This window comes from Drosophila kikkawai, chromosome 3R, assembly GCF_030179895.1.
Source record: "Drosophila kikkawai strain 14028-0561.14 chromosome 3R, DkikHiC1v2, whole genome shotgun sequence".
Classification (NCBI taxonomy): domain Eukaryota; kingdom Metazoa; phylum Arthropoda; class Insecta; order Diptera; family Drosophilidae; genus Drosophila; species Drosophila kikkawai.
Genome location: NC_091731.1, coordinates 35,983,887 through 36,008,333, shown reverse-complemented (window position 1 = coordinate 36,008,333; position 24,447 = coordinate 35,983,887). Strand labels below are relative to the sequence as shown.

At 40.4% G+C, this 24,447-nt stretch overlaps 4 protein-coding genes across 10 annotated transcripts in view; 2 read left to right on the top strand and 2 right to left on the bottom strand.

Moving 5' to 3' along the window:
- The window catches only part of LOC108085711 (cubilin), a 48,806-nt gene extending 45,520 nt beyond the window's left edge, over positions 1–3,286 (bottom strand). For 6 of the 7 annotated variants that reach the window (XM_041776244.2, XM_070287254.1, XM_070287257.1 and 3 more), the window contains exons 1-2: positions 3,230–3,286; positions 1,088–1,296 (exon numbers count right to left, since the gene is read on the bottom strand). The gene's annotated coding sequence lies outside the window, so the exon portion shown is untranslated. Of the gene's footprint in view, positions 1–1,083; positions 1,297–3,229 lie in introns of all 7 variants that reach the window. The other variant, XM_070287255.1, reaches the window with a different exon arrangement.
- A 567-nt stretch (positions 3,287–3,853) lies between these two features.
- On the top strand, positions 3,854–5,364 carry Mpc1 (mitochondrial pyruvate carrier). The gene is made up of 5 exons (XM_017182408.3): positions 3,854–3,940; positions 4,013–4,085; positions 4,163–4,293; positions 4,357–4,457; positions 4,780–5,364. Exons 3-5 carry the CDS (start codon positions 4,223–4,225, stop codon positions 4,938–4,940), a joined length of 333 nt encoding a protein of 110 aa, XP_017037897.1. The 5' UTR covers positions 3,854–3,940; positions 4,013–4,085; positions 4,163–4,222; the 3' UTR covers positions 4,941–5,364.
- A 110-nt stretch (positions 5,365–5,474) lies between these two features.
- On the bottom strand, positions 5,475–17,658 carry Xrp1. The gene is made up of 4 exons (XM_070286268.1): positions 17,383–17,658; positions 11,695–12,610; positions 6,770–7,488; positions 5,475–6,703 (listed from the first exon to the last, which is right to left on the bottom strand). The coding sequence occupies exons 1-4, from the start codon at positions 17,656–17,658 to the stop codon at positions 6,107–6,109; spliced, it is 2,508 nt and encodes an 835-aa protein (XP_070142369.1). The 3' UTR covers positions 5,475–6,106.
- Positions 17,659–20,979: 3,321 nt separating this feature from the next.
- On the top strand, positions 20,980–22,871 carry Sgsh (N-sulfoglucosamine sulfohydrolase). The gene has a single exon (XM_017182360.3). The coding sequence runs from the start codon at positions 21,189–21,191 to the stop codon at positions 22,761–22,763; it is 1,575 nt and encodes a 524-aa protein (XP_017037849.1). The 5' UTR covers positions 20,980–21,188; the 3' UTR covers positions 22,764–22,871.
- Positions 22,872–24,447: the final 1,576 nt, after the last annotated feature.

Below are 24,447 nucleotides of genomic sequence, written 5' to 3'. Positions count from 1 at the left end.
AAACTATTACCTTTTTATTACAAATATTGTAGAGTAAATTAAGAAAATAAATTAAATTTGACATAAATTCTACTATGAATAAACTAGTTTTTAAAATAATAATAAATTAAATTATTATTTAAATGTTTCACAAACAAAACGTTTTTTAGTTATGGAATCTTTAAAGTTTACTATTTCCATTATTGTAGTTTTAAGCCATTAGAATACTGCATAATTCTGAAACTAAACCTGTGCTTAAATGATAATATTAATCTTTAATTCATCCCAAACTATCTTATCTATTTATCTTCATATCCCAAAGTTTAAAAACATCCCCATTCCTTTTAAGTTCAAGTGTATTTCAGAGTTCATGTGCGAGGGCGTGTGCTTGCTATTTATTTTTTTATCGGTGGCCCGCATTATCGCGATTAAAGTGTTGCAATTTGGAGGCGAGCTTTCAGAGCCATTAACAACTGTGCAGCATTGTTATCAGCCACAGGATGCACCCCGCCGCCAGAGCCACCCCCCGGGCACACACACAAGCAGCGAGAGAGAGAGAAAGTCCTGCAAAGAGAAAACGTGTGCGGTTTTTGGGGGTGGTGAGATGTGGAAAGCCCAGAAAAGAGACAAAGAGAAACTAAAGTGTGTGTGTGTGTGTGTGTTGGGGGGGGGGGGGATTACCACAAAAGTGAGAGACGGTAAACAACAGACTCTTGACTCTCGAGTCTCTAGACTCGGCTCAAAAACTCTCGGAGAAGACGGATACGAAGACCGAAAATCGCCCATTATCCATTTTTATTTTATCATCAATTTTATTACACACAAAGTAAAGAGGCGCAGCCGAGCAGCAAGTTGATGATGTACCAGGCCATCAACATCAATGAAAAACGCCAAGAGCGAGGGCAGCAGCATCAGGAGCAGCAGAGCGCCACAAACACACAACACACACACTCTTGTGCCGCCGCCGCACACCCACAAAAGAGATGCTGAGAGACGGAGATACAACACACGCCCTTTTGGTCGGAAAATGGCTCTGACTAAAAAGCACTCGACTGTCGACTTAGTGGCTATGTAAATGCTAATTGCAGGCGTACTTAGTCTCACTTACTTAGGGCTGCATCTGTGCAGCTCCTATGTAAATCCTCGCTTAGGCGCTTTAGGTATCCTGATGATCCTGTGAGGAGTCTTTTGTTGCTGAACACTTTTGTTTGTTTGGTATTTATTTTTTTGTTATTTTCTTATTTGTATATCCTTTTACACACACACTTGGGCTTGAGTTTCTTTCTCAGCTTGGCATTTCACACTCGAGACACTTTCCTGGAGGGAAATTGTAATTATATATCTTGTTTTAACACTTATATTTTATCCCGAATTCGATTCCGATTACGATTTCGCACCGCCGACTGTCCAAAAGCAACTAAACGCAAATCACCAGTCACCTCATCTGCTTACGGGCCATAAAACGTCTTTCGACGTTCTACAAGGGGCACCTTAGCAAATTTTCCTCAATTGACCGAACAATAAACTCAATTTGCATTGAGAAGACGCTCTGCATTGTGCGAGTGTTTGTTTTCGTACTCGAGTGCTTGGGCCTGTGCTTGGCCTGCGCTTGATTGAATCAACGGCAAACAAGTGAACAGATTTAGATTCGGTTCTCGGTTCGGACACTTTAACTAGTCGCACTGGATTAGTGCGCTTAAGGGGCCTCTATTTGCCTCTATTTGGCACTTATTCAATTGAGGCGTTTTGGGGACATTTTCGCCAGTTCTACGACAACGACAACACCAACAGGAGCAAGTAATTATATATATCTGTTTTATTGCCTGAGAGGAAAGAAAGCGAGACCTTCACGGGGAAGCAACTAGGTCGTCCTATTGTCTCTTAGTTTTTTTACTTGAAATGTAAAGCATAAAGGACTCATTAACTTGAAGCCTGATTCTGTGAATTAACATTTGCTAGGCAATAAATAAATTAATACATTTTTGGAAGGTGTAGATTAAACTCTATTTTTGATTGAACTTTTAATAATTTTAAGAACTTTTTATTTGGATAATTACAGGTTGCTTTTGAGGTTTATATTAACAGCCTCAACTATTTTTATACATTCAACTTTTGTTCTACTTTTGGCAAATTTATAATTCAAAGAAAATGTAAACTTAAATACCTCAAAATATATAAATTTTAGAAGTTTAGATTATGTTTTCGTTCTTTCCTTTTAAATTTATTGGGTTAACTTTATATTATAAACTTTTCAGGCTCTATTTTTCTCTATATTTTCCATCCGTTTAACTATTTAATTTTTTATTTTTATCATTACTTTATTCAATTTTCTCTTTCCTTTCTTTTTATTGACCTTTCTATCCTGCTAATTTCTATTTTATTTCTTTCCCTCTGCTTTGTACACTTTTCTTTAATTTTATATCACATTTTTATTTAAAATTCCCTTTTATTTAATCATCATAAAACCCTTGTTGTTAAACTAATTCCACTTTTTAAGGTTTCGCCTTATTATTTTCGCATTTCTTTGTCTGTTGTTGTGGTTGCTCTTTCTTTTCGTCCTGCTGCTGCTTCATCTCCATCTTCCTCTTCTTCTCGCCTTTGCTCTTGTTGTTGTTGATAAATTCGGATTTTTTGGGAGCGGCTCATTTGCTTTTCTCTTAAACTTTTCCTTTTTTTTTCTTTCTCGCGTGCGAAAACCTTTTGGCAGACTTTCTGGTGGAAATCAAAGATAATTTTACGCTAACTAACAACAAATTAGACCAAAGGAAATATTTTTTACAAGAAAAGGATAACTCCCACGTTCTGCGGGGGATTGATTTTTCTGGGGTTTCTTTCCCAAGGCGCGGAGGTTTTTCACAAGGGGAGGGCGGGCATAAAATTTGATGACGCGTTGTCTTTAGAAAAAAAGGCTTTTTTATATTTAAAAATATCTTTCTTTTTTTTGTGGTTTTTCATCATTTGATGCTTTGGCTTTTTCGTCACAATTCGCTTTTCCTTTTGCCATTTGCTGGACCGCACATGGAAAATGCTTGCAAAATGGCACACTGACCACACATAAACACTCGCACGCACGCACACACACGCACACAGACACGGGGATTACAAGCTGGCAGAGGCTGCGACGTCGACAGAGCCAGCGACTGCGCGACCATTTCCATTTGCCTATTCCGCTACTTTTTGTTGTTCTGTCAGATGCTGTGTAGCCGTTGTTCTTGTTGTTGTGGTTGGTGCCACTTTTCCACCATTTTACCGAGCCAAGTTTCCTTTGAGCCGCATTCGTCGGCGGCACAACCGCCTTCGCTGAGTGAAATTGTTGAACTGGTGGATAATTTTGAACTTGCGCGCGTTTCAGCCGCGAAGGTAAAGTTCGTCTGCGCTCGGGAAAACCCACGAAGGAGCCGAGTGGAATAAGCTTGATTCTGAATAAGCTCTGGATAAAAAAAATGTAAGCTAAATAAACTAGGAAAATAAATTTTAAAATAATAAAAAGCCCTAGAAAAAATGTAACCCTAAATTAACTATGGAAATTAATTTAAATAATAAGTTCTAGATGATAATTTAGAAATATATAACAAAAAAATTAAAAAATAATGATACCTAGAGTATAATATTATTTAAACTAAACAAAAAATTAGTTTCCAAATCGTTTATTTTATGTAAACTTTTTTAAGCATTCTTTTGAAATTTTTGTGAGAAGTTTTTCTAATTTAAAAAATAAATTTAATAATTAAATAAACTTATTTCAAATCGGTCACTTACGTTAAAAACGGTTACTTTTTGACCCCTTACGTTGTTTGATTACGTTCTGGTTTAGTGGGACCAGCTGCCGTTAAGGCAATATCCTCTCCTCCCTGTTGAAAAATCCAATTTTATGATCAGAAAACCCGGCGGGCACACTGCACTGTCGTTTAACAAAATTTTTTTATATAAGCTCAAAAATAAGGAATACACTTAGTGACAGGTAAACAAACAATATACTCCAGCTTTTCCAGTGTAATTACATATTCCCTAACTTTGTTTCCCTTTCCGGTAGATCAAAATTCGTGGTATTTAAGATCAAGGTTCCAGACGCGGAGCAACAACAACAAAACAACAACAAACAACCTGTAAGACCTTGAGGGGATTTTTTTTTTATTTGCATTAATACGGCAGACAGACAATCTAATCTGAATAATTCCACCAGGTGTGTGGATTCTGATTAATATTCGCTGTTGGGCCTTTTCAATTATCAGTTTGAAGCATCATGTCGATCCGGAGGACCATGGCCACCGCGGCCAACACGACCAGCAAGGAGTGGAGGGAATACTTCATGAGGTTGGCACAGATATAGATAATAGCAATTGCAATATATGACTATTTACTTTGGTTTATTCACAGCACCCACTTCTGGGGACCGGTGGCTAACTGGGGCATCCCTGTGGCTGCCCTTGCCGACACACAAAAGAGTCCCAAGTTCATCTCTGGCAAAATGACACTAGGTGAGGGAGAGAGGAGAGTTATGTGGGTTTTTGGCTAGAAAACCTGATTGCCAGACACGCGCCGCGGCATCGAAAGTTTCCGCTAAAGATGTCGTAATCAGAGCCGCTGTGATATGTTCCTGGCAAATCGCTGCCAGCGGCCTGATAAGCCAGATACGGAAACTGTCGAAGCGGCTGCCGATAAGAGTAGCGGAGAAATCTGTTTTAGGGAGTGTAAACTACAATTTAAAGAGTTTTCCCGAGGATTTTTAAATGATATTTGTTATTATATACATCTATCTATAGATATTTCTATCATTAATTTACATTTTGTTTCTTCCAGCTCTGACCCTCTACTCGTGCATCTTCATGCGCTTCGCCTACAAGGTTCAGCCCAGGAACTGGCTGCTCTTCGCCTGCCATGCCACCAATGCCACCGCTCAAACAATCCAAGGCGTTCGCTTCCTGCACTACAATTACGGAGCCAAGGAACAGGAGGCGTAAATAATGAAGGCGTGCCTTAATACACCCCCAAGAGAGACGTGCGCTGATACTTCAAATGTTTACCCAACAGCAGCAGCAGCAGTTACTGCAATTTACTGCCACTAAACACACGCAACAAAAATCAAGCAAATTGCACTGCCCCCCCAAAAACCTGAAGCCACAAAGTGGTGACAGTAATTGCAGTGAATCACACCCGCTCACAAATTGGCCGAATCTCGAATTCTCGGATTCCATCCCAATCCCAATTCCGTATGAGTCTAGCCTGGTTCTACCCTATTTAGTTAATACCCTTTCGGCAGTTGATCCAAAATTTCTAGTTGGTGCAATCCTTAGTTAATGAACATAGAATATTTTTTTATACTATTGGCCCGCGTGTAAATGGAATATTGTTAAAATTGAAATAAAGAGAAACATGAAACATGTATCTACAAAATGGTTGTTAATAAATCGGGTTTAAGTTGTTAATTAATAATTAGCAAATAGCTTTGTTCCTGGAAATTAATAATAAACCCAAATTATATACGCAAAGATATATATTTTTTTGTATTTTGTCATGCTATGTAAACATGCGCTTTATTGAAACAATTACGGTTATATATTCATATCTTGTAAAATATTCCTTTCAATTGTTCTTAACAATATTTTATTTTTTTGTTGACATTTTTGTAACATTTTTTGTTCATCAATGGGGTTAAAGAAAATAAAGAAATTTTAATCTTTACATAGTTTTTTTTTTTTGTGTGATTTTTGTTGCTTTTTTGTAGATTACACTTAGGACGAAAAAATATATGTTGTGTGTGTGTGTGGGTACAAAAACAATTAAAATTTTTTAGAGTTTTCTCAAACGTAATAAAAAGTACAATTATAATTAAAAACTTCTCGCGCTCGATGGGCGCCTCCTCTTCTATGCCTACATATGTACGTGGCTTATAATGGTTTACGTTTTACATCAATCGCTTGGGATTGATGTCCACATGTTGGAAATTGGATTTCTGCTTCTCTTCTTCTCTCTCGACTTCTACAACGACTACGACAACTTAAGTAGCTAAACGAATGGATGACGACGACGAGGTTTGGGTCCTCGGACTAAGGCTAATGCACCGCAATATGCGACATCGGTAGGTAACGACAGTTATGCTATCTATGGCTAAATGGCTACGAGAATCTCAATGCTGCTCCTGCTTGACGTAGGTGCTGTTCTTACGCTGGCGCTCCATCAGGTACTTCTTGTACTTGCGTTCCATGAGCGCCACCTCGTCGGCCTGGGCGCGCAGGCTTTGATTCTCGGCCATCAGCTCGTCCTCCGCCTGCTTCTCCTCCTCCTCGCGCTTCTTCGTCTTCCGGCGAGAGATGCGGCTGGCCTCGTTGTTCTTAATCCTGTCCTGGTACGCCTTCCGCTCTTCGCCGCTCATGCGGGACATGAGCTCGGGATCGGGTCCGTCGGCATGATCCTTGGCAGGACGGCCACGCTTTCGCTTGTTGGACGACGCGGAGCTGCTGAACTGGGAGGTACTGGCTACGGAATAGGCGGGCGAGGCAGGTGCAGTAAGGAAACCACCAAAGCCGGTCTGGCACGTGGGCGCGGCGCTGCTGGAGCTGGCCGAGTAGTTGCTGTGCGGGGTGTTGGGCGGTGAGAAGTCGTTGGTGGTCTCCTCCTCGGCACTGCGCAAATCCTCAACGATGTCGGCTTGGCTGATGGTGGCGGTGGTGAAGGTGAGATTGGAGGTGTTGTTGTTGCTGGTGCTGGTGGTGGCGGGCTCGAGCTGTAAGTTCCAGAAATTATCTAGATTAGCATCTAGCTGGCTGTTAAGGACGTCCAGGAAACTTACCCTATCGAAGTTCAATAGTTGCTCGATGATTTCGGGCGTGCTCGGCTCGCTGGCAGCTGGTGCCACTTGGGTGTTGATCTGGAACACCAGCCGGCTGCGCTTCTTCGCCTGGGTCTCCACCACTGGGGCGGGGGCGGTGCGCTTCAGCGACGTGGGGATGTGATGGATGCTGGATGCTGGGATGGCCACTGCGAGGTCGCCGCCAGTGCTGGCAATGCTGCCACTGGGCTTGACGTCCTCCTCCAGGCCGAAGCCGAGCGACTCCTGGCTGCAGCCATAGGTGCTGCCGGCGTAGCTGGCCACGTCGGAGATGAGGGGCTCCTCGGTGAAGATTTTGGTGTGAATGCTGGATGTTGTGGTCTGTGAGAAGTTATTCAGCATGGGGTCCTGCGAACCGGTGAGTATGGAGGTGAGGTCGAAGTCCTCGTTCTGGTGGGTGATGTCTATGCCGCACATCGCAGTCATGTCCAGGGTCTCCTCCTCGCCGTGCAGGGGCAGGTCGAGTCCATCCATTAGCTGGTAGTCGTCGTTTAGTGTGTCGTTGTTCATCTCGTCCATCGTCGGACTGTAGGGATCCATCTTCTTGCCGTCAAACTCGAAAAGATCCTCCTCGGCAAACATGTTTATATCAAAGTCAAGAATATCCGTCTCAGTAAAAATCTCCTTTCCGTTTTCGCTGCTGCACGTAGATGACGTTGCTTCTATATCTTGCAGGTATTCTGTGGCAAAGAAAAAGTACTATTAGTATCGAAGGATAAATAAAATAGAAAAGTTTCAGCTAGATGAGTGTGTGTAAGATAAGTTCTAGGTACCCAATTTTATAAGTTTGGAGAAAGGTGTATAATTTTAAAGTCCTATTAAAGCTCTATTAAATCATTAATAGTTAAATAAATATATTTAATAATAAATAAAATAAAAGAAATAAAGTTCCTTTTGACTTCCGGTTTCTACACGATATCTACGCCATATTGAATCTTGCTTCGAAGTTTGCCATGTTTTTATGCAATGGCGGCGCCACCTAAAATTTTTACACGGCCGTTTATCGAACTATACAAAGTGAGTCAGTAGTTGTCTCCCTCGCACAATTGTTGTGAAATTAAATAAACGAAAGGGAAATGGGAGAAGACGAAAAAAAAATATAACTAAACAAACGGAAAGGAAAAGGAGAAAAATCGGAGGACAAAAAGCCGATTTTTACAATTTAATAAAAATGTAAATTAAAATGAATTAAGAAAATAATTTTGTGTAAATAGAGGAAATATAGTAAGAAAATAAACAAAGAAAAAATATGAAGAAACAAAGTAAAGAATATTTTTCAATGAGTAAATTGGCAAGTTCAAGTTTTTTTTATCAACTCAATCTGCATAACAAAATATAATTATTTATTTTAACAAAAATAAGCAGCTACGGCTAGGGGAAATTAAACATTTGAATTTTGTCAACATAATTCAACTAGTTTATCTCTCTCCCTCGCGCACGCACACATTCATAGCCGGCAATTCCCCCCATACAATCTCATGAATCATAGCGCACCACTGACAACAACCACACGAAAACTGAACAGGAATAATCGTGCTCGCTTTTGTTGGTAGTGCGTGTGTGCCAAGGTAGGGGTTGGTAACACAGACAACACGCACTTTTGCTTTTTACGGATACCCCTATTCTCACACAAAATCAATTTGATCTAAGAATGAGAGAAATGCAAAAAGAAAACAAACAAAAATAATGTTTAAATGGCATAAGAATAAATAAAAAAAAAAACTATTAGGAATTAAAATACTATAATTATGCATTTTTAATATTTTAGCTCCATATTCACCTTTGTGTTTTTTATTTTGGCGCAAAGTATCTTTTAGTTGATTTATCCGCTGATCCGAAAAGACGAACCAAAACGTGAAGCGACTTCAACGAACTGCGGCCGCGCTGCTCAATACCCGGCAATATAAAAACGGTGCTTGCACTGGTGTGCGTGAGAGAGCGAGAGCTCCAACAGCTGACTGCGCAACAAGTCTGGGGCCCTAGCATCGTCTCGCTCACACTCCCTCAAGTACATGGTCAGAGGTGAGAGCGAGAGGCTGGTCGCTCTGCTGCTGCGCGGGAGCGATTTGTTCTTCTGCCAATTACATAGATTTTTGACCGCTATAGGCCGTGAAAATAAGTTAAACCGTTTGGAATATGCACAAATACAATGCCACTTGAATTTCACCAGAGCGACGAAGGTTCGCGAATAATTATTATTGTCATTTAAAGCAAACGCACGGAATTGCATTTTTACCAATAAGAACTTCCTAACTAAACTGGGAATTAATTTCTGATCGGAAAAGTGTCAACAAATCTAATTTTTTTAATTAAAAAAAAACAGAAAACTCTATACGAAACCATTTCAAATTAACTAACTGTATTAAAATTAAAAAATAAATAATAAATAAAGTATCTTCAACTCCCTTTGAGCGGCAACATTGCGGATACGCAATGCACTTTGCCAAAAACCAAACTCTCTTCTCTCATTATGTGTTTGAGAGAATGCGGTTCGGTTTGCTTGTACATATCTTTGCATCTGTGAGATACATTTCCCCTGCCGGTCGGTTAGTATAGCTATCCCTTTCGCTGAGAGAGCGGCCGGCATTTCGCACATGAACGGGAGTTAGAGCGAGCGAGGTATAGGAACCGGAGAGAGACTGGGGCACAGATACTCTCACGCAGCAGGTGTCTGTGTGAGGGGCAAACTATCCTCTCTCAATTTCTGCGGATCATTCCGATTGAATTTCACAACAAATAAGTTAAGTATATTAACCGTGAAAAAGAACGAAAGCCTACGACAATTTAAAAATCTGATTAATATTTATGTTTATCTATGTTTAAAAAACCGAAAAAAAAAACTAAATAAATATGTTTCAAAATATATGGGCTTTTTGGGGAAATGTTGCTATTTGCCGGCTAGAAAACATGTGCGAAGAGAATTTGGGTCATGAATCAGCTGGTTGCCCTCTCTCTAGGCAAGCCCCTATATTGCTTTGATTATATAGAAACCGAGTATATATTTCGCCAACTAAAAAACATTTATTAACAAGCAGTTACGCTGAGCAGTTGAGGCAATAATAGCCTTATATGGACATTTTGGAGTAGAAAAGGTTGGTAAAATCTATAATATATTGAGCTTTATAGAAACAAATCCCTGGGGAAAACTGATAAAATGAATAGGGGTTTTTTTTTAAGAAGAATTTGTGAAATACATTTTGGTAAATAATTTTCGGCAGCCTGTAAGTTGCACTAAAATTCTTTAGAAACCATTTCTAGTTGTAAGCCCTTTACTGATTCTAAGAGAAAAAATTACCCCAAAGAATAAAAAATTATAAGAACAGTTCATCTCTGACGCATACTTGTAGTAATTATATCCCTATCCAATTGCACATATGTATAGATATACAAAACGGTAGGTGGCATGATTTTAACTCTGTTTCTGATTGGACAATCGAAGACAAACCCCTACACACATTTAAGTAGCTACTCATATAAGTGATATATATTTATAATTTGGAGGCCATTACACGAGATACACACAATGTTTAAGCGTATGTAGTTTCTTTACGCTTATCGCATAAATTCGCCCTCTGCTGACGTGCGAGCGTTAAAAAATCCAACAAATTGAAAACTGCGCAATTAGTTTGAGATGGTACCATTCAAATGATTCACTCCAGTCACCGAGCGAGAGCATCAACTTTATCGATAAGAGCTTGTAACAAAGAAAGCACCTCCTCGGAAGTACATTCGTTGCCAGGCAGAAACTTGGAGGCACTTTTTAAGGTTGAAGGTCGAAATTAAATGGATTCTAGGTACTCAGCTAATTAATTTAATGATTGAAATATAAATCAGGAGGATTATATAACTTGAGTTGGCTGAAGCACTCTTATAGGTTTTAAAGAAAAAGAACATCACCTACTTTCAGTCCGGTCCAAGCATAAAAAACTTTTATATTGTTTAGGGAATTTATAGGGGATTAGAATCTAGTTAGAAGTTAATGGGGAAAATCCTTTTCTAATCAGTAACAAGACTTGTTCAGTATGGAAACCTAAAGTATCTTGTAGATACATACATATCTATTATGAAATTTTAATGAATGTTGTGTGCCTGAATGAATAAATTAAATGTATATATTCGGATTGGATAAAGCTGAAGAATGTACAAACTAACGCATGTGGGATCATATTAAAGCAAATATCTGAACTCTAAAGATGAGGTTTTTGTTTGAGAACAAAGAATACGTTACAAAATGTAATATCAAACTTTTATTACTTTCAGGCAAAAAAAACCTCACATCATTTTTGAATGATTAAAACCTTAAAACTGACATTGTGCAACGCATTGAAGAATAATAAATTGGAAGATACAACTCAGAAATAATTCCAGGACTACAAAAATATCAAAAAACAAGGTAAGAAAAAGCAAATTTTCTTAAAAAAAAAGTAAATATTTTTAAAAATCGGTTTCAAAAAGTGTTGAAAACATATAGAAAGAAAGTAGCCGATAAATGGAAGTACATAGATCAAATATCTGACAGATATCGAACGTACGAATTATTACGTTGCCATTTACCGACAACAGAGGCGGGACGGAGGCAGGCGTTAGCCGCCCCCTGTCCCCCTCCTCGATCTTCCACTCGTTTCTTCAATGGGTCATTGCACTGTGATCTTCGCCTTTCGCCCGCTACGTGGTTACACTGTACCTCGACGTCCTTGGCAGAGCGACGGCGCCGGGATCCAGGTGGGGGACCCAGGACCCAGGCCGCGCTCAATGCCTGCTATCTGACTCTTTCTCCAACTGATTGTGTATCTTTTGGGATCGCTGATCGCTGAATGCGCTTAGCAACAGTAATGAGAGAGTGCTGGGTACATAGGCAACGCACACACACAAAACACAGTACTCACCATCAATGAACACCGGAACGTCTATCTCTTCAACTGTGGCAGTAGGCATTGCTCCACTCATATCCCGGCGGGATAGCGGCTCGTCCGCACCTGTCAGCTGGATACCAGCCATGGACGCCAGGGTCTGTGCCGGAGGCGGGATCGAAACCGGGACCGTTTGGTTCACCATTTCCGTAGTCGGTAAACCTGCCAGCGTTTGTCTGGGCGAAGGGGATATTGCAGTCCCAGTCGTGGTGTACGTTGCGATACGGGTTGGCGTCGCCGAATCTGTCGGATTTACTATAGACCTCGTTGCAGGCGAAGCCCGGTTGGCTGGCGGACGCGTTGGTACCGACCCTGGTAAAAAGGGTATTCTGATAATGCGAGTTCGAGGCGCTCTGGGCTCTGTCCCGCTGCAATTGCTGCAATTTCTGTTGTTGCTGCTGCTTGTGGGTACTTTGATCAGCAGAATTCTGGGATTTGGCTTGCTGTCTATCACGATCGGTATGGTGGTGATCGTCGAAATAGGCGAATCCCTCGTACGCTCCGTTGGCTTTGTTCTCCTCTGATAGCAGCAGCAGTTGGGCCACAAGTTTGTCGCGCCAGCCGTTGCCTCTGGATCCTGGGATGTTGTTGACGTGGACGTTGCCTTCTGCTCTGCCCGGGTTGTCGCCTCGTATGTTGTTGCCTGTCGTCGTGCTGGCTCCTGGATCGTCAATATTATATCTCTGGGATTTTCGGTATTCCTTCTCGTTGCTGTTGCTTGAGTTGGCGGTGCTGTATACACGATCTGGGTTGCTCGGGGAGCTGCTCTTGGGGGTGTTGTTGCAGATACTGCTGCTGGACTCTTGGTTGATTGGGTTGCTCTGGTTTGATTCGCTCTTGGGCCTGGCTTGGCTGGTATGGGCTTCGACGGAGAATGCCATTTTGAACGTGGCTGTTTTTTTCAGTAACAACAATCAAATCAATTCGTTCGTGGCAAAATATACGGTTTGGTGTACGGTTCGTTTTTCAGACGGTTTCGATTTTTGGGTACGACAGGATTTGCAAAAATTTAAACGATTTAAATCGCATTATTTTTGGCATTTCAGGATTTGGTGGATGAGTGGAGCAAGCGCAGTTAAGAGTTTTCGTAATATTTTGTTTTGATTTTTATGTGAAAGAAAATAGACAAAAGAAAAAAGATTTTGTTATTACACAGATCGACGACGGGCAGAGGCGCGATCCTGTTTCCTTGAGGATCGCGCCCCGATATATTCTTGTGGCTTGGGTGGGTTAGCAAATGTACAAGTTGTGGGGCTGTGGGCCTCAGTGACGCAGAATATAGCTAGTATATCCTGGCCACTGCTCCTTTAGACCATCGTGTTTTATTGGCGATTTTCAACAGCATGAATGCATTGTGTTTAGATGGTTGGTTAAGGTGTTGGTTGGTTGGTTGTGTGAGTTGTGATTTTTTCGTTAGGCCTTGTTTTCATTTTCTTTTTTTTTGTTAGTTTGCTTTTCCATTTTTTCGTTAGCCTTTTTTTAAACATTTTTTCCCATTTTCTTTCTGTGTATATTACAAATCTTTTTCTTTTGAGTGTTTTTTGTTAATTTTTTATGGAATTACTCCTTTTTTCGTTTGGAATTACTCCTTTTTTAGTTGGAATTGCTCCTTTTTTGAATGGAATTGCTCCTTTTTTGTTTGGAATTACTCCTTTTTTAATTGGAATTACTCCTTTTTTAATTGGAATTGCTCCTTTTTTAGTTGGAATTACTCCTTTTTTCATACAACATTAGGTACTTATGGTCTAGTGGTTCGTGCAAGGACTTGAGAGTCATGAGGCTTAATGCTAGTACACAGAAAAAGGATAAGGTATACTCACTTTTAATTGACCGTTAGAAAGAAACAATGAAATTGTTAGGGTCCCTCTAAACAAGCTCTAAAAAGAGTCGTCGACACAAGTTCCCCTTAAGCTGTAAGCAAAGAAACGGAGAACGCACATTACTTATAGGCCCCAACAGGTAAGGTGATCGTTGATATATCTATTGTTTTGACGATGATAAGGGGCCCGGGTACATAGATAGGATTTTCCTAAGTACTCTTCAGTTACAATTAAAGATAATTTGGTGTATTTTTCCGCCCTAAACAGCAAATGGTTCCTCATTCGATACGTAGTCGACTTTCAGATAAGAATCTCTCGGCCACACGCCTGCTGTGAAAAGCTTTTTTTTCGAATTTCACAAGAGGCGGGCAGGCAAAAACAACAACAATATGGCAACAGGTCTCTGTTTTGCCAGTGGAGGGAGATGGGCATGGATCGTTGGTGGGGGGTCTAATCAGCGATTGGCAACCACTTCACCCTGCTCTCCTCCCTTTTCCACTTAGATAATTAAGTCACACACGCTCGTGTCAGTACATTATCGCCGCTCAGATATCAAAAATCGTGCGGCCGGCAAAAACAACACCACAAAGCAATTAACGACCGATGGAAAAATCCCCCACGAAAAGCTCACGCAAGCTCTGCCTAATTACACACCAATAAATGTCACCCTATAATTTATAAAGAAAAAATCCCCTAGCGTAACTTTTTTTTTTAGTTTTTTTAGTTGGTTTTTTGTGTCTGTGTGACTTCGAGGGCAAGTGACGTCAACGGCTCACTTAAGCGATTCAATATGGCGGCGCAAAAATAACTAAAGAGCTTTCAGTGCAAGTCTCTAATATATAGTATATCTTATATACACTTGGCTAGCTGAATTTTATATTTTACAGGTACTGGACTGGCTTTTTAACTTACATAAATTCGGTGAATGTGTCTCCAAGTGCGGGGGTCTGGTTTTTTAAAAAACCCGACCGCAAAATTCACTTGTCTTTGCTGCTACGCAATTGGGTTGGGTGGCTCCTCGCACCACCACTGGGTATTTGGTTCACGTCCGGCCGTTGCTCGGATCTGCTAGATACTTTTTGCCACCGACAAAAGTGTCCAGTTGTTGCTCCACGGAGAACAACAACGATTTGCTAAACTATTTTGCACTGCGACTCCTTGCGACAGGAATCGAAAACTAGGGTTTAAATTTGATTTTATTTGCACTTCTTTTTATATATAGAGAACTGTTCACTTGGTGTGTGGATCTGTTCAGAGTGAGTCAACTGACTGCTAGAAGTATTCACTGCGTATTGAATCGAACGAACCGTCACTGGTACGCTACAAGCGGCAAACAGAATCGAAACTGTGGGCTTCACAGGCCTTCTGTGAATTTCATTCGTTGTGAAATTCAAAAAGCACCCGTAGAAACCGGTTTGCCATATTGAGATACTTTTTCTTATCGGTGTCGTAGCGAGTGCGAGTGTGTGCGTTGGAGCTTTGGGCTCACCGACAACACATGTTCGTATTGTGAGATACTTTTGAGCGAGAGCGGGACAAGGCTAAAATTTCCCCCCGGTGAAATTTCCCTGCCATCTGCGAGAGCCACAAGTTGAAGGCCTTTGTCCCGACAGCCGGCCGGTGTTTCTTTTAAAAGCAAAACATTGCCGAGATCCATTTGTATATATGTATGTATATTTATATGTATAATAAAGACATTGGCAAGTTATACAGTCACTAACCCGCTTTTAGACATTATTCTATTGGGAGCAATTGCGGTGTGTGTGTTTGGTTTGGAAACAAAGAAAATCTCGGCAGCACAGAGACTTGTCAACTGACCTAGCACAAAGTTATAGACAAGATTTTTATAATTTGTAAGCTGGGATAAGCGTAATTACTGCCTAAAGATACATTTTAGAAAACTAACTGACTGTAATAAATATTAAATAATCTCATTAAATACTTGGTTTTAAATTTTAAATAATATCATAAACATTTTTATTACAAAAAATAAAATAAAAACAGCAACTGTGGATGCACTTAAAAGGTGCAAATATTTGTTTATGAATGTTTTGTTTTCTTTGATGGAAATTCCAATACATTAGGCAAGGGGTGGTTAATTCAGGAGTTACTTTTGACTTCTTAGCGTTGTGAAATTCAATTTCAACCCCAAATTTACTCTTTTTTTTGAAGACATCAGAGGCCTGATTCTGAAGTTCACAAGTCAAGATACGTTGAGGGAAATTTATTCATATTGTCTTGCTCTTTTCTTTCTGAAAGCTGCCTACCCATACATTTCAGTTTGAAAAGCTTATATTAAATTGGTATTAGTAACATTCGTTGGTGTGCGCAGATAAAAGCTATTTGAAAAGCTTGCATCTGTTCGCAAAACCTACAAATATAAGTATCTCAGAGCTTTGCCTGATAATTAAAGAAATCCATGAGTCACGCTGAAACTCAGAAATCACCGAAGCACAAAATGAGCTCTGAGCGGTTTGCAAAACAAAAACAAAAAACTGTCATCATGTGATATTTGTAATGGGGCCCCCCGATCTGCAGACAAGTACTTGGCGTGGGGCTTTCATACTATTTTGGCCACGTACAAAAGCTTTATACACCATTATTAGGCGGAATTCGTGGAAATTTTCCCCAGAAAGCAAACGCACACGCTGACTTTCAAATGCTAATCTTTTGGCACCGAGCACCGACTGGCACGAGATCTTGGAATCGAAGACGAGCCCCAACCAACACAATGGTTGGCAAATTACCAAAAAATAAATGGCCAAAACAACAGGCAAACAAGAAGGTTGCCTTTTCGGCTTTTTCACGATGACCGTGCGATTTTCACTCCCCAAGGGACTGGCCAAAGATAGTGCTGTTCATGTACTTGGATTATTATTATTATTGGCGCACAATGCCTCTTCCTTGTTCGATTTTACTATCTTATCTATCATTTTTTGCTATCAATTTGGCTTATCTGTAGTGTGAACTTACGCATGGTGGCTGCCAAAATATGACTAAGTTTCAAGAAATTTAATAATGATCAAAATGTGTTTGGTGTTGCCAAATTTGGAAAGTTTTTTAAGCCAGTTTGGTGTGCTCATTTTTGAAGGCTGTCTATATTTTTGGAGTGTTTAAAATTGAGGTTAGCTGAATTAAAATGCCGAAAACGTAGGATATTAGGTGTAAATTGGGGAAGGGCAATGACTGATGAAGGGAAATAATTTACAAGACAAGTGGAATGCCCTAAACTCAATTAATTGGGGTAGGTACTACTTTTTAAAATATTTTTCTGTGAATTTTGTAAAAGCATTATTGAAGTATCTTTAAGTTTATTTAAGATAAATTCTTCTGACATATTTGCCAGTTCCTCTAGAATAACCCTTTATGTTCTTGCTTATAATAATCCTTTTCAGCAGTAGCTACAAAATCTCTTATAAAATCGAAATACCCCATTGGAAATACTGTCTAAGGGCAGGCCCTATCAGCTTGTAAGTTTACTAAAGCCCTTAGCTGGGTGGGCTCGTCTATATAGCCCCCCTGTAAGTAGTGCCAATGTCAATGACACGGCAAGTAGCAGCAACATTTGTTGCAGCAACATTTGTTGTCTTGTTTACGAAAATGTTGCTAATGGATAGATGCATACTGAATGGATATAGTAAATGTATCTTTTGGCTTACCCTCCATCATGTTGCTGCCTTGGTAAGCAGGTTCCAATGATGACGACACGAATATGTTGCTCGGGTTGTGTTTCCTTATTTCCGCTGGATTAACTTAATTTTTTCGTGCCTCAAAAACGAATAATAGTGGCGCGGCGGCGAATGCAGTCCCGCTTCTTCCGTAGAAACTTGGAGCGCTTTAGGACCTTGGTGGCGAGGCTCGTACCCGTACCGGTGCCGATCTTGAGGGTAGTGACGTGGTTGTTGCAATAATACTTGTTATTATGCCAGCCGCGCATACGCATACACATAAAGTTGTTGAGCATGGGAACCTGCTGCTGCGAATGTTGCACACACATGAAGACAACGACAGGCGAATGTTGCATGACGTTGTTGCTCGACTCGGAGAGAGATTTTCCGCCTTTCCTCGCTGGTGATGTCGCTGTTGTACTCGTAGGACCAACCGCGGACACAGCGAACATAATATTCGGGCAAAGAGCCTATTGATGGATTTTCACACACAGATGGCTAACTTTAAGCGATCGGTTAGGTTAATGTTCTTGTCAAGTGTTGGTTCACACGCGGCGTTATCTTTATAGCATCTAGATACAACTCTTATCTCAGATACTATATGTAAAGTACAAATATGGAAATATGTTTGCTTTTTTCTGGGGATTTATTGCGTCTCTCGCAAATGTTTTTTTCAGGCAAACCTCGATTAATCGCTCTGAACTTTGCACTTGTTGTTGGGTTTATCTTTGAAATTTCCACACAAAAAGATAGATTTATTATTGTTCTATGAATAAGAAGTCGTTGTAACGGAATTCAGCTGATGATGCCATTAAGAATCGCTCGGTTTGGGTTTATTAAACTCGAATCGAAAATAAATTTCACAAATTCCACGATGATTTGCACACACGAAAGCTCTGGCTGCCTTGACTCACTGAAAATGTTGTTCTGTTCGCGACGACTGAAGTATTGTTACTAACTGACGGCAAAGCTGCGAGCGCTGGACGATTGCCGCCTGTCGGGGCTGATATAAAAACTTTGCTGACGTCGTTGGTCGTCAGCGTCTCCACCACCGCCCTGTCTATATACCCTTCCCTTTATCCATGCTCTCTCTCTCTCTCGGCTGCTGTGTCTATGTCTATTTCTATGGACGTGCCCCCAAAAACATTTCCACGTCTTGCTCGTGATGCCGAGAAACGGCCACATCGACAGACCTAATCTTCTTTTGAGGTTAGTCAGGGGGTTTAAGGCCAAACTGGTTTAAGGAAGTTTAGAGTAGTTATCACAGGTGTAGAAAGTATTAATCAATTTATTGTTTGTTTTGACAGTTTAGCATCAACTAATTTGTCAGTTGTACAATAAATTGAACTAAATTTTGCCATAAATAAAAATGAACTTTTACTGTACTTTTTTATGACCTATTGTAAAACTATAAAATTATTTACAGTGTATTTCAGATAAAGTGTAAGTTTTATACTTGTGAGTAATACATTTCTCTGCAGTGAGTAATATTTTTCTTAAGAAATTGGAATTTATTTATTAATCTATCTTCATACTGTAGAATAATTTTTCTTAACTTCAGTTCACTCTGACTACGCAATATCATAAATCTAGTGTGAAAATCAAACCAGCTATAATCATGACCCTATAATGCCGTTGGCCTATGCCATTTGGTATGAAAATGGCAAAGATAACATTTTGGCGACACTGTTCCTTATCAGGGGCACAGCCGAAAGATACAGATAAGGCAGCTAAAAGAGATTAAAAATAGCTTTCTCTATGTCTAGATAATATACAAATGTCGGCATAATGTTTGTTAATTACCACAGAAACGTATAATAAGCTGCACAAAAGTAGATAAAACACCAACTTTGTTTCAGGAAATATTTCGAAAATATCTATCTATCTATCTATCTATCTATCTATCTATCTATCTATCTATCTATCTATCTATCTATCTATCTATCTATATATCTATCTATATATCTATCTATCTATCTTCCCAGCTGTCGCCTATGCCTGCTCAAAATTGTGGTAGGGCAACTTGCTTGGCTGCTTGCAACAACAATCTCCCCTGAATGAAAATATATATACTTGTATATATTCGCACTCTTTCGCTCTCTATGGGAGTGAATCAAACTGGTTGCCACTCTTAGTCTCTTTCACTCCTTTGTGTGTGGGTCAAATGGCTGATGCAAGACTTGACACGCATTGCAACAGCTGTTTGGTCCCAGCTGATAGCTGGTGGCATGTTGCCAAAATCAGAGGAAATCTCTCTCTGCAACATGTTGCTAACACATGCGCATCTTGTGCTGCGGAAAACTCAAACGTTATGTTGTTAAACATTTCAATGGAAAGTTCTGGCACGATTTTTCTTTCCCCCTTTTGAGCCGGCCAAGAAGGGGTGGCTAAGAGAACATGGCAACGAGGCGCTAAAATTAGCCGGCACATGATTCACTTTTGGGGGGTGTTGACCAACTTACATAACCCACTGGGTTGACAAAGCTTGTTGGAGGAAAATGTGGTTTGGGCCATATAATGGTACATAAAAGAGGCTCAAAAGTGTACATAATTTTTTCAAGAATTTAATGAGAAATAAATTTGATCAAAGGAGCATGAATAAATATTCGTTATTAAATTTTTCTTTTAAGGTTTTAGAGGTACTCTGAATTAAAATAAAAATCTTGGTTATAAGACCTCAATCCAAAACGATTTAGATTTTTATAAATTAATATTGAATTATTTATTGAAGTATTTGTTTTTCTATATTATTTTTCTTTAACTTATAATATTTTTTACTTTTTTCGAACGTTTCTTATATTACTTACTAAGTATTGTCCATTTTCCTGAAGAGGTTTCCAGAGGAGGTTTAGTACTGGTCGCAGTTCGTTTGGAATTGAAAGAAGAATGTATACGTTTAAGAGTTTGTATACAACATTTTTAATACTCATCATATTTGTAATTTTCTCAAAGTGCAAACTACACAAACTGATGTATGTACATTTATATGTATGCATATATTTTTGCAAATATAGCATCGCACTTTGGGATTGGCGCAAAAGTAACGAACCCTGACGTGGTTCCAATTGGGCTTTGGGCCTGTTTTTATCATTTCTGTGTGTCATGATAAAATCTGAAAAACACCAACGTGTTGATTAACTAATGGCCGGTGTCCATCTTGTTTAAATATATAGACAGAAATTGGTTTAAATGGACATACATATGTACATGTATAAAATGGTAGTCACGAAAATATAGGTCGTGGAAGAGCTGGTGCCTTATAATTTTCACACAAAGAGTGAATCAAAAAAATATACAGATTTTTACGGGGATACTAAGTGAAAGAATTTAAAATTAGCAGAGAAAGAATGTGATATTTTTGAATATATATATAAGTGAAAAGTGTATACTGGATATAGTTATAAAATTTATGAATAAAATCTGTGAAGCTCATATGTAATCTTTGAAAATTATTATTCATGTTTTAATTTTACAAGTAATATATGCCAAATATTGTTTATAGTAAATATAGAACGTTTCTTACTTTAAGAAATTACATTTTTCTTGACTTTTATTGCCTAAGAAAATACAAATAAAATATTTAAAAATTTTAAATACAAAAATTTTTTAAATAAAGAAATAATATTAAAAATATTTACCTATTTAAAATTTAAATATTCCTTCACTGGTTTACCTCAACGAATGCCCACTGTAGTCAAACCGCCTCCGAATGAAAGTCGGGCCATGGTAAATGTACCTAGGGAGGCTCTCCCGCTGAGCTCTTGATGGGTTAGAGAGATTAAAACTGGAACTGGAATTGAATAAGACTTGAGCTGAGCCGGAGAAATGAGAGACTGGGTCGGTCTGTCTGCGATTACTTGAAAAGTATCGGACTCTCTTGAACCAGGCTTCAGTGTGGTGACGACGTTCAGTGGCTTGCCTTCTACCCTAGGGCAAATCCTAGTTCATTTCTTTTTTGGATCATTAACTAAATATATTTTCCATGCAGTTGCTGCGGTGGCTATGGCCACTATTCCTGGTGATTGGAGGTGGCTCCTCTGCCCCCCAGAATGTGCTGCTTCTTCTGGCCGACGATGCCGGCTTCGAGTCGGGAGCGTACCTCAATAAATTCTGTCAGACGCCCAATCTGGATGCTCTGGCCAAGCGGGGACTGGTCTTCAACAACGCCTTCACCTCGGTGAGCAGCTGTAGTCCCAGTCGGGCACAATTGCTCACCGGCCAGGCCAGTCACTCTAGTGGAATGTACGGACTCCATAATGGCGAGCACAACTTCAATGTGCTGCCGGAGACGAGTTCGCTGTCCAATCTGCTGCGGGATCAAAGTGGTGGTCGGATCTTGAGTGGCATTATTGGCAAGAAACATGTGGGAGCAGCAGCCAACTTCCGATTTGATTTCGAGCAAACCGAAGAGCAGCACTCGATCAACCAGATCGGTAGGAATATCACCCGGATGAAGGAGTATGCGCACCAGTTCTTGAAGCAGGCCAAGGATGAGAAGAAGCCCTTCTTTTTGATGGTAGCCTTCCATGACCCACATCGTTGTGGTCACATTACACCCCAGTTTGGTGAATTCTGCGAGCGCTGGGGTAGCGGTGAGGAGGGAATGGGCAGCATTCCCGACTGGCGACCCATCTACTACGACTGGCGTAATCTGGAGGTGCCCCCTTGGCTGCCGGATACGGATGTGGTTCGTCAGGAGCTGGCTGCTCAGTACATGACCATTTCCCGGTTGGATCAGGGTGTGGGCTTGATGGTCCGGGAGCTGGAACAGGCTGGTTTGGCGGAGGATACCCTTGTGATCTACACCTCTGACAATGGCCCACCTTTTCCGGGTGGCAGAACGAATCTCTACGAGCATGGTATTCGCTCACCGCTGATCGTCCGCTCGCCCAAAACGGAGGATCGCCATCATGAGACCACCGCTGCCATGGTCAGTCTCCTGGACATATACCCCACTGTCTTGGATGCTCTGGAGATACCCAAGCCCAATGACACAAAGATTGCTGGAAAGTCTATTTTTCCCGTGCTGAAAGAGGAACCTGCCATCAAGGAGAGCGATTCCGTGTTTGGCAGCCACAACTTGCACGAAGTAACCATGTCCTATCCCATGAGGATGGTGAGGAATAGACGCTACAAGCTCATACACAACCTTAACTTTTGGGCGGACTTCCCCATTGACCAGGACTTTTACACCTCGCCCACCTTCCAGCAGATACTGAATGCCACCATAACCAAGCAACCGCTACCTTGGTATCGATCTCTGTTGCAATACTACCAGCGACCCGAGTGGGAGCTGTTTGACATCAAGGCGGATCCGCTGGAGCGAGTAAATCTGGCCGAGAAGCCCAAGTATAGTGGCACTCTTAAGCAGCTTAAGCAGCAGCTCTTCGACTGGCAGGTGGCCACCAAGGATCCGTGGCGTTGTGCCCCCCATGCCGTGCTTCAGGAACAGGGCGTCTTCAAGGAGCAACCAGTTTGCCTGACCCTGGGACACGAGGCTCTGCAGAGGCCCAATCGTAGGATCCTCGGTCAGTACGAGGAGTATGAGATTGCCTAGACCTCCTATAATACCCTACAAACGTATAACCTAAGTATTCTGTAGATAGTGGTGCCAGTCTTATCGCATCGACAATAAAAAAACAATCAAAAGTGCTGATAACACAAACATTTTACTGTTTTTCACTTCCAAAGTGGTTACAATTTTTGCCAGGAAAATAGGTATTGTAAAAGTAAACTAATTAATAAACAACTAACTATTAACTAACTAAACAATTATTATAGTTTATCTGAAATCCCATAATATCATTGCTAAATAAAATACATTTAGGTACAAATGTTTATCAAAATTGCACACAAATTATAAACAATTTTTCTCTTTACCAAGAATTAAGAGAAAACATTTAGGAAAAGCCTTGAAAGCATAGAATTTAAAATAAACTCTTTTTGCCATAATTTTCCAATTCAATTACCTTTTTAAAGAACTACCTCTTGGCGCCGGTTGCCCTTGTTATTTCGTTCACCAAGTGGCCCCCACAGCACTCGTCACGCATCTATGTTAGTTCTCGGAAAAGGGCAAATTTTTCAGCCAGCTTCCGAGAGGTTGCATCAGTCCCAGACTGGCAAACACTCGTATCCTGACGGCATGACCTCAGCCACTTTAGGGTGGCGTCGGGAGATTCACGGGGTGGATGCGTCACGTTTCAATGTCATGCCCATTGGGGAGCCTTGGGGATGCAGGGGCTGGAGGATGTGGAGGCTGTTGCTGCTGCTGCCGCTGCTCTTGCCTTGGGGGTGGCTCGTACTCGTGTGTCTGTGTGGAAAATCGAAAATTTCAATGCTGCTCGGGTTTATTGGTGGCGCCGCTGTTATCCACCCATCCCCCCTCATGACCCTGCAGCATCCGAGATCAGAGTCAGTGTTACACAACAGGCACAGACCGAATGGCTGGGCCAAGGCTGTTAAAGGGGCGGCAACTGGGCGGAACGGACGTGCTTTAAGGTCAGCTCGTAAATATCAAAGAGTATAAAAGGAAACACACACAGGCTGGTTTGGCTCTTTTTCTCATTTATGACTTTGAACGAAAGACACATTAAAAATTAAATTTTATTAATTTTGGTTTGCATAAATTAGGTCATCAGTTTGTTTTTAGCGTAATTATTATATAGTTTATAATGTATATTATTTAAGGTTCCGCCCACACAAATGCATAATTACAATTATTATTGTTTACACTTCTTCGGCCCTCGTCACTGCGTCGATATTGTCCAGATAAGTCCGATGCTGAGGGTCCCCAGATGGGGCCCCTCTGGAAATGTTCGGTCTGGCCGGGGGCAAATGTTTCATCTTCGCTCTCAAATATAATTCTGTTAAATTGTTTTCGTCGCCTTTTCGGCTTTTAACTAATTTATTATCAACACAAGTTGCATGGATTTCAATTCAATTTCGCTTTCTGTATATATCTGTGTATATATTACTTTTATACGGCCCTGTTCCCGCTGACATTCCAATCTAAATTGGGGGAATCGGAATTTGTAGGAAAGATCTTTTTGGTTTTTGCAATAATTTTCAAATGTTTTTCTTATTTAAAATCGGAGTATTTAAATTGAATTAACGATTTAGATAATTATCAATGGAAACGCTTTTATGATGAATACCGATTTCCACATCATTTGATCGGAATCGAAAACGGGAACATCGGTGATATATGCTTGTTTCGTTTATATGCCAACATGAGACTATTT

What these genes read in the sequence shown, in the direction of transcription:
- Mpc1 (XM_017182408.3), top strand. Translation starts at nt 4,223, where the DNA reads ATGTCGATCCGGAGGACCATGGCCACCGCGGCCAACACGACCAGCAAG. An exon ending in TGGAGGGAATACTTCATGAG is followed by an intron (nt 4,294 to 4,356) that starts GTTGGCACAGAT and finishes GTTTATTCACAG; the next exon opens with CACCCACTTCTGGGGACCGG. An exon ending in CTCTGGCAAAATGACACTAG is followed by an intron (nt 4,458 to 4,779) that starts GTGAGGGAGAGA and finishes TGTTTCTTCCAG; the next exon opens with CTCTGACCCTCTACTCGTGC.
- Sgsh (XM_017182360.3), top strand. Translation starts at nt 21,189, where the DNA reads ATGCAGTTGCTGCGGTGGCTATGGCCACTATTCCTGGTGATTGGAGGT.
- Xrp1 (XM_070286268.1), bottom strand. Translation starts at nt 17,658, where the DNA reads ATGTTCGCTGTGTCCGCGGTTGGTCCTACGAGTACAACAGCGACATCA. An exon ending in GTACGAGCCTCGCCACCAAG is followed by an intron (nt 12,611 to 17,382) that starts GTCCTAAAGCGC and finishes TGAAAAAAACAG; the next exon opens with CCACGTTCAAAATGGCATTC. An exon ending in AACTATTGAACTTCGATAGG is followed by an intron (nt 6,704 to 6,769) that starts GTAAGTTTCCTG and finishes TGGAACTTACAG; the next exon opens with CTCGAGCCCGCCACCACCAG.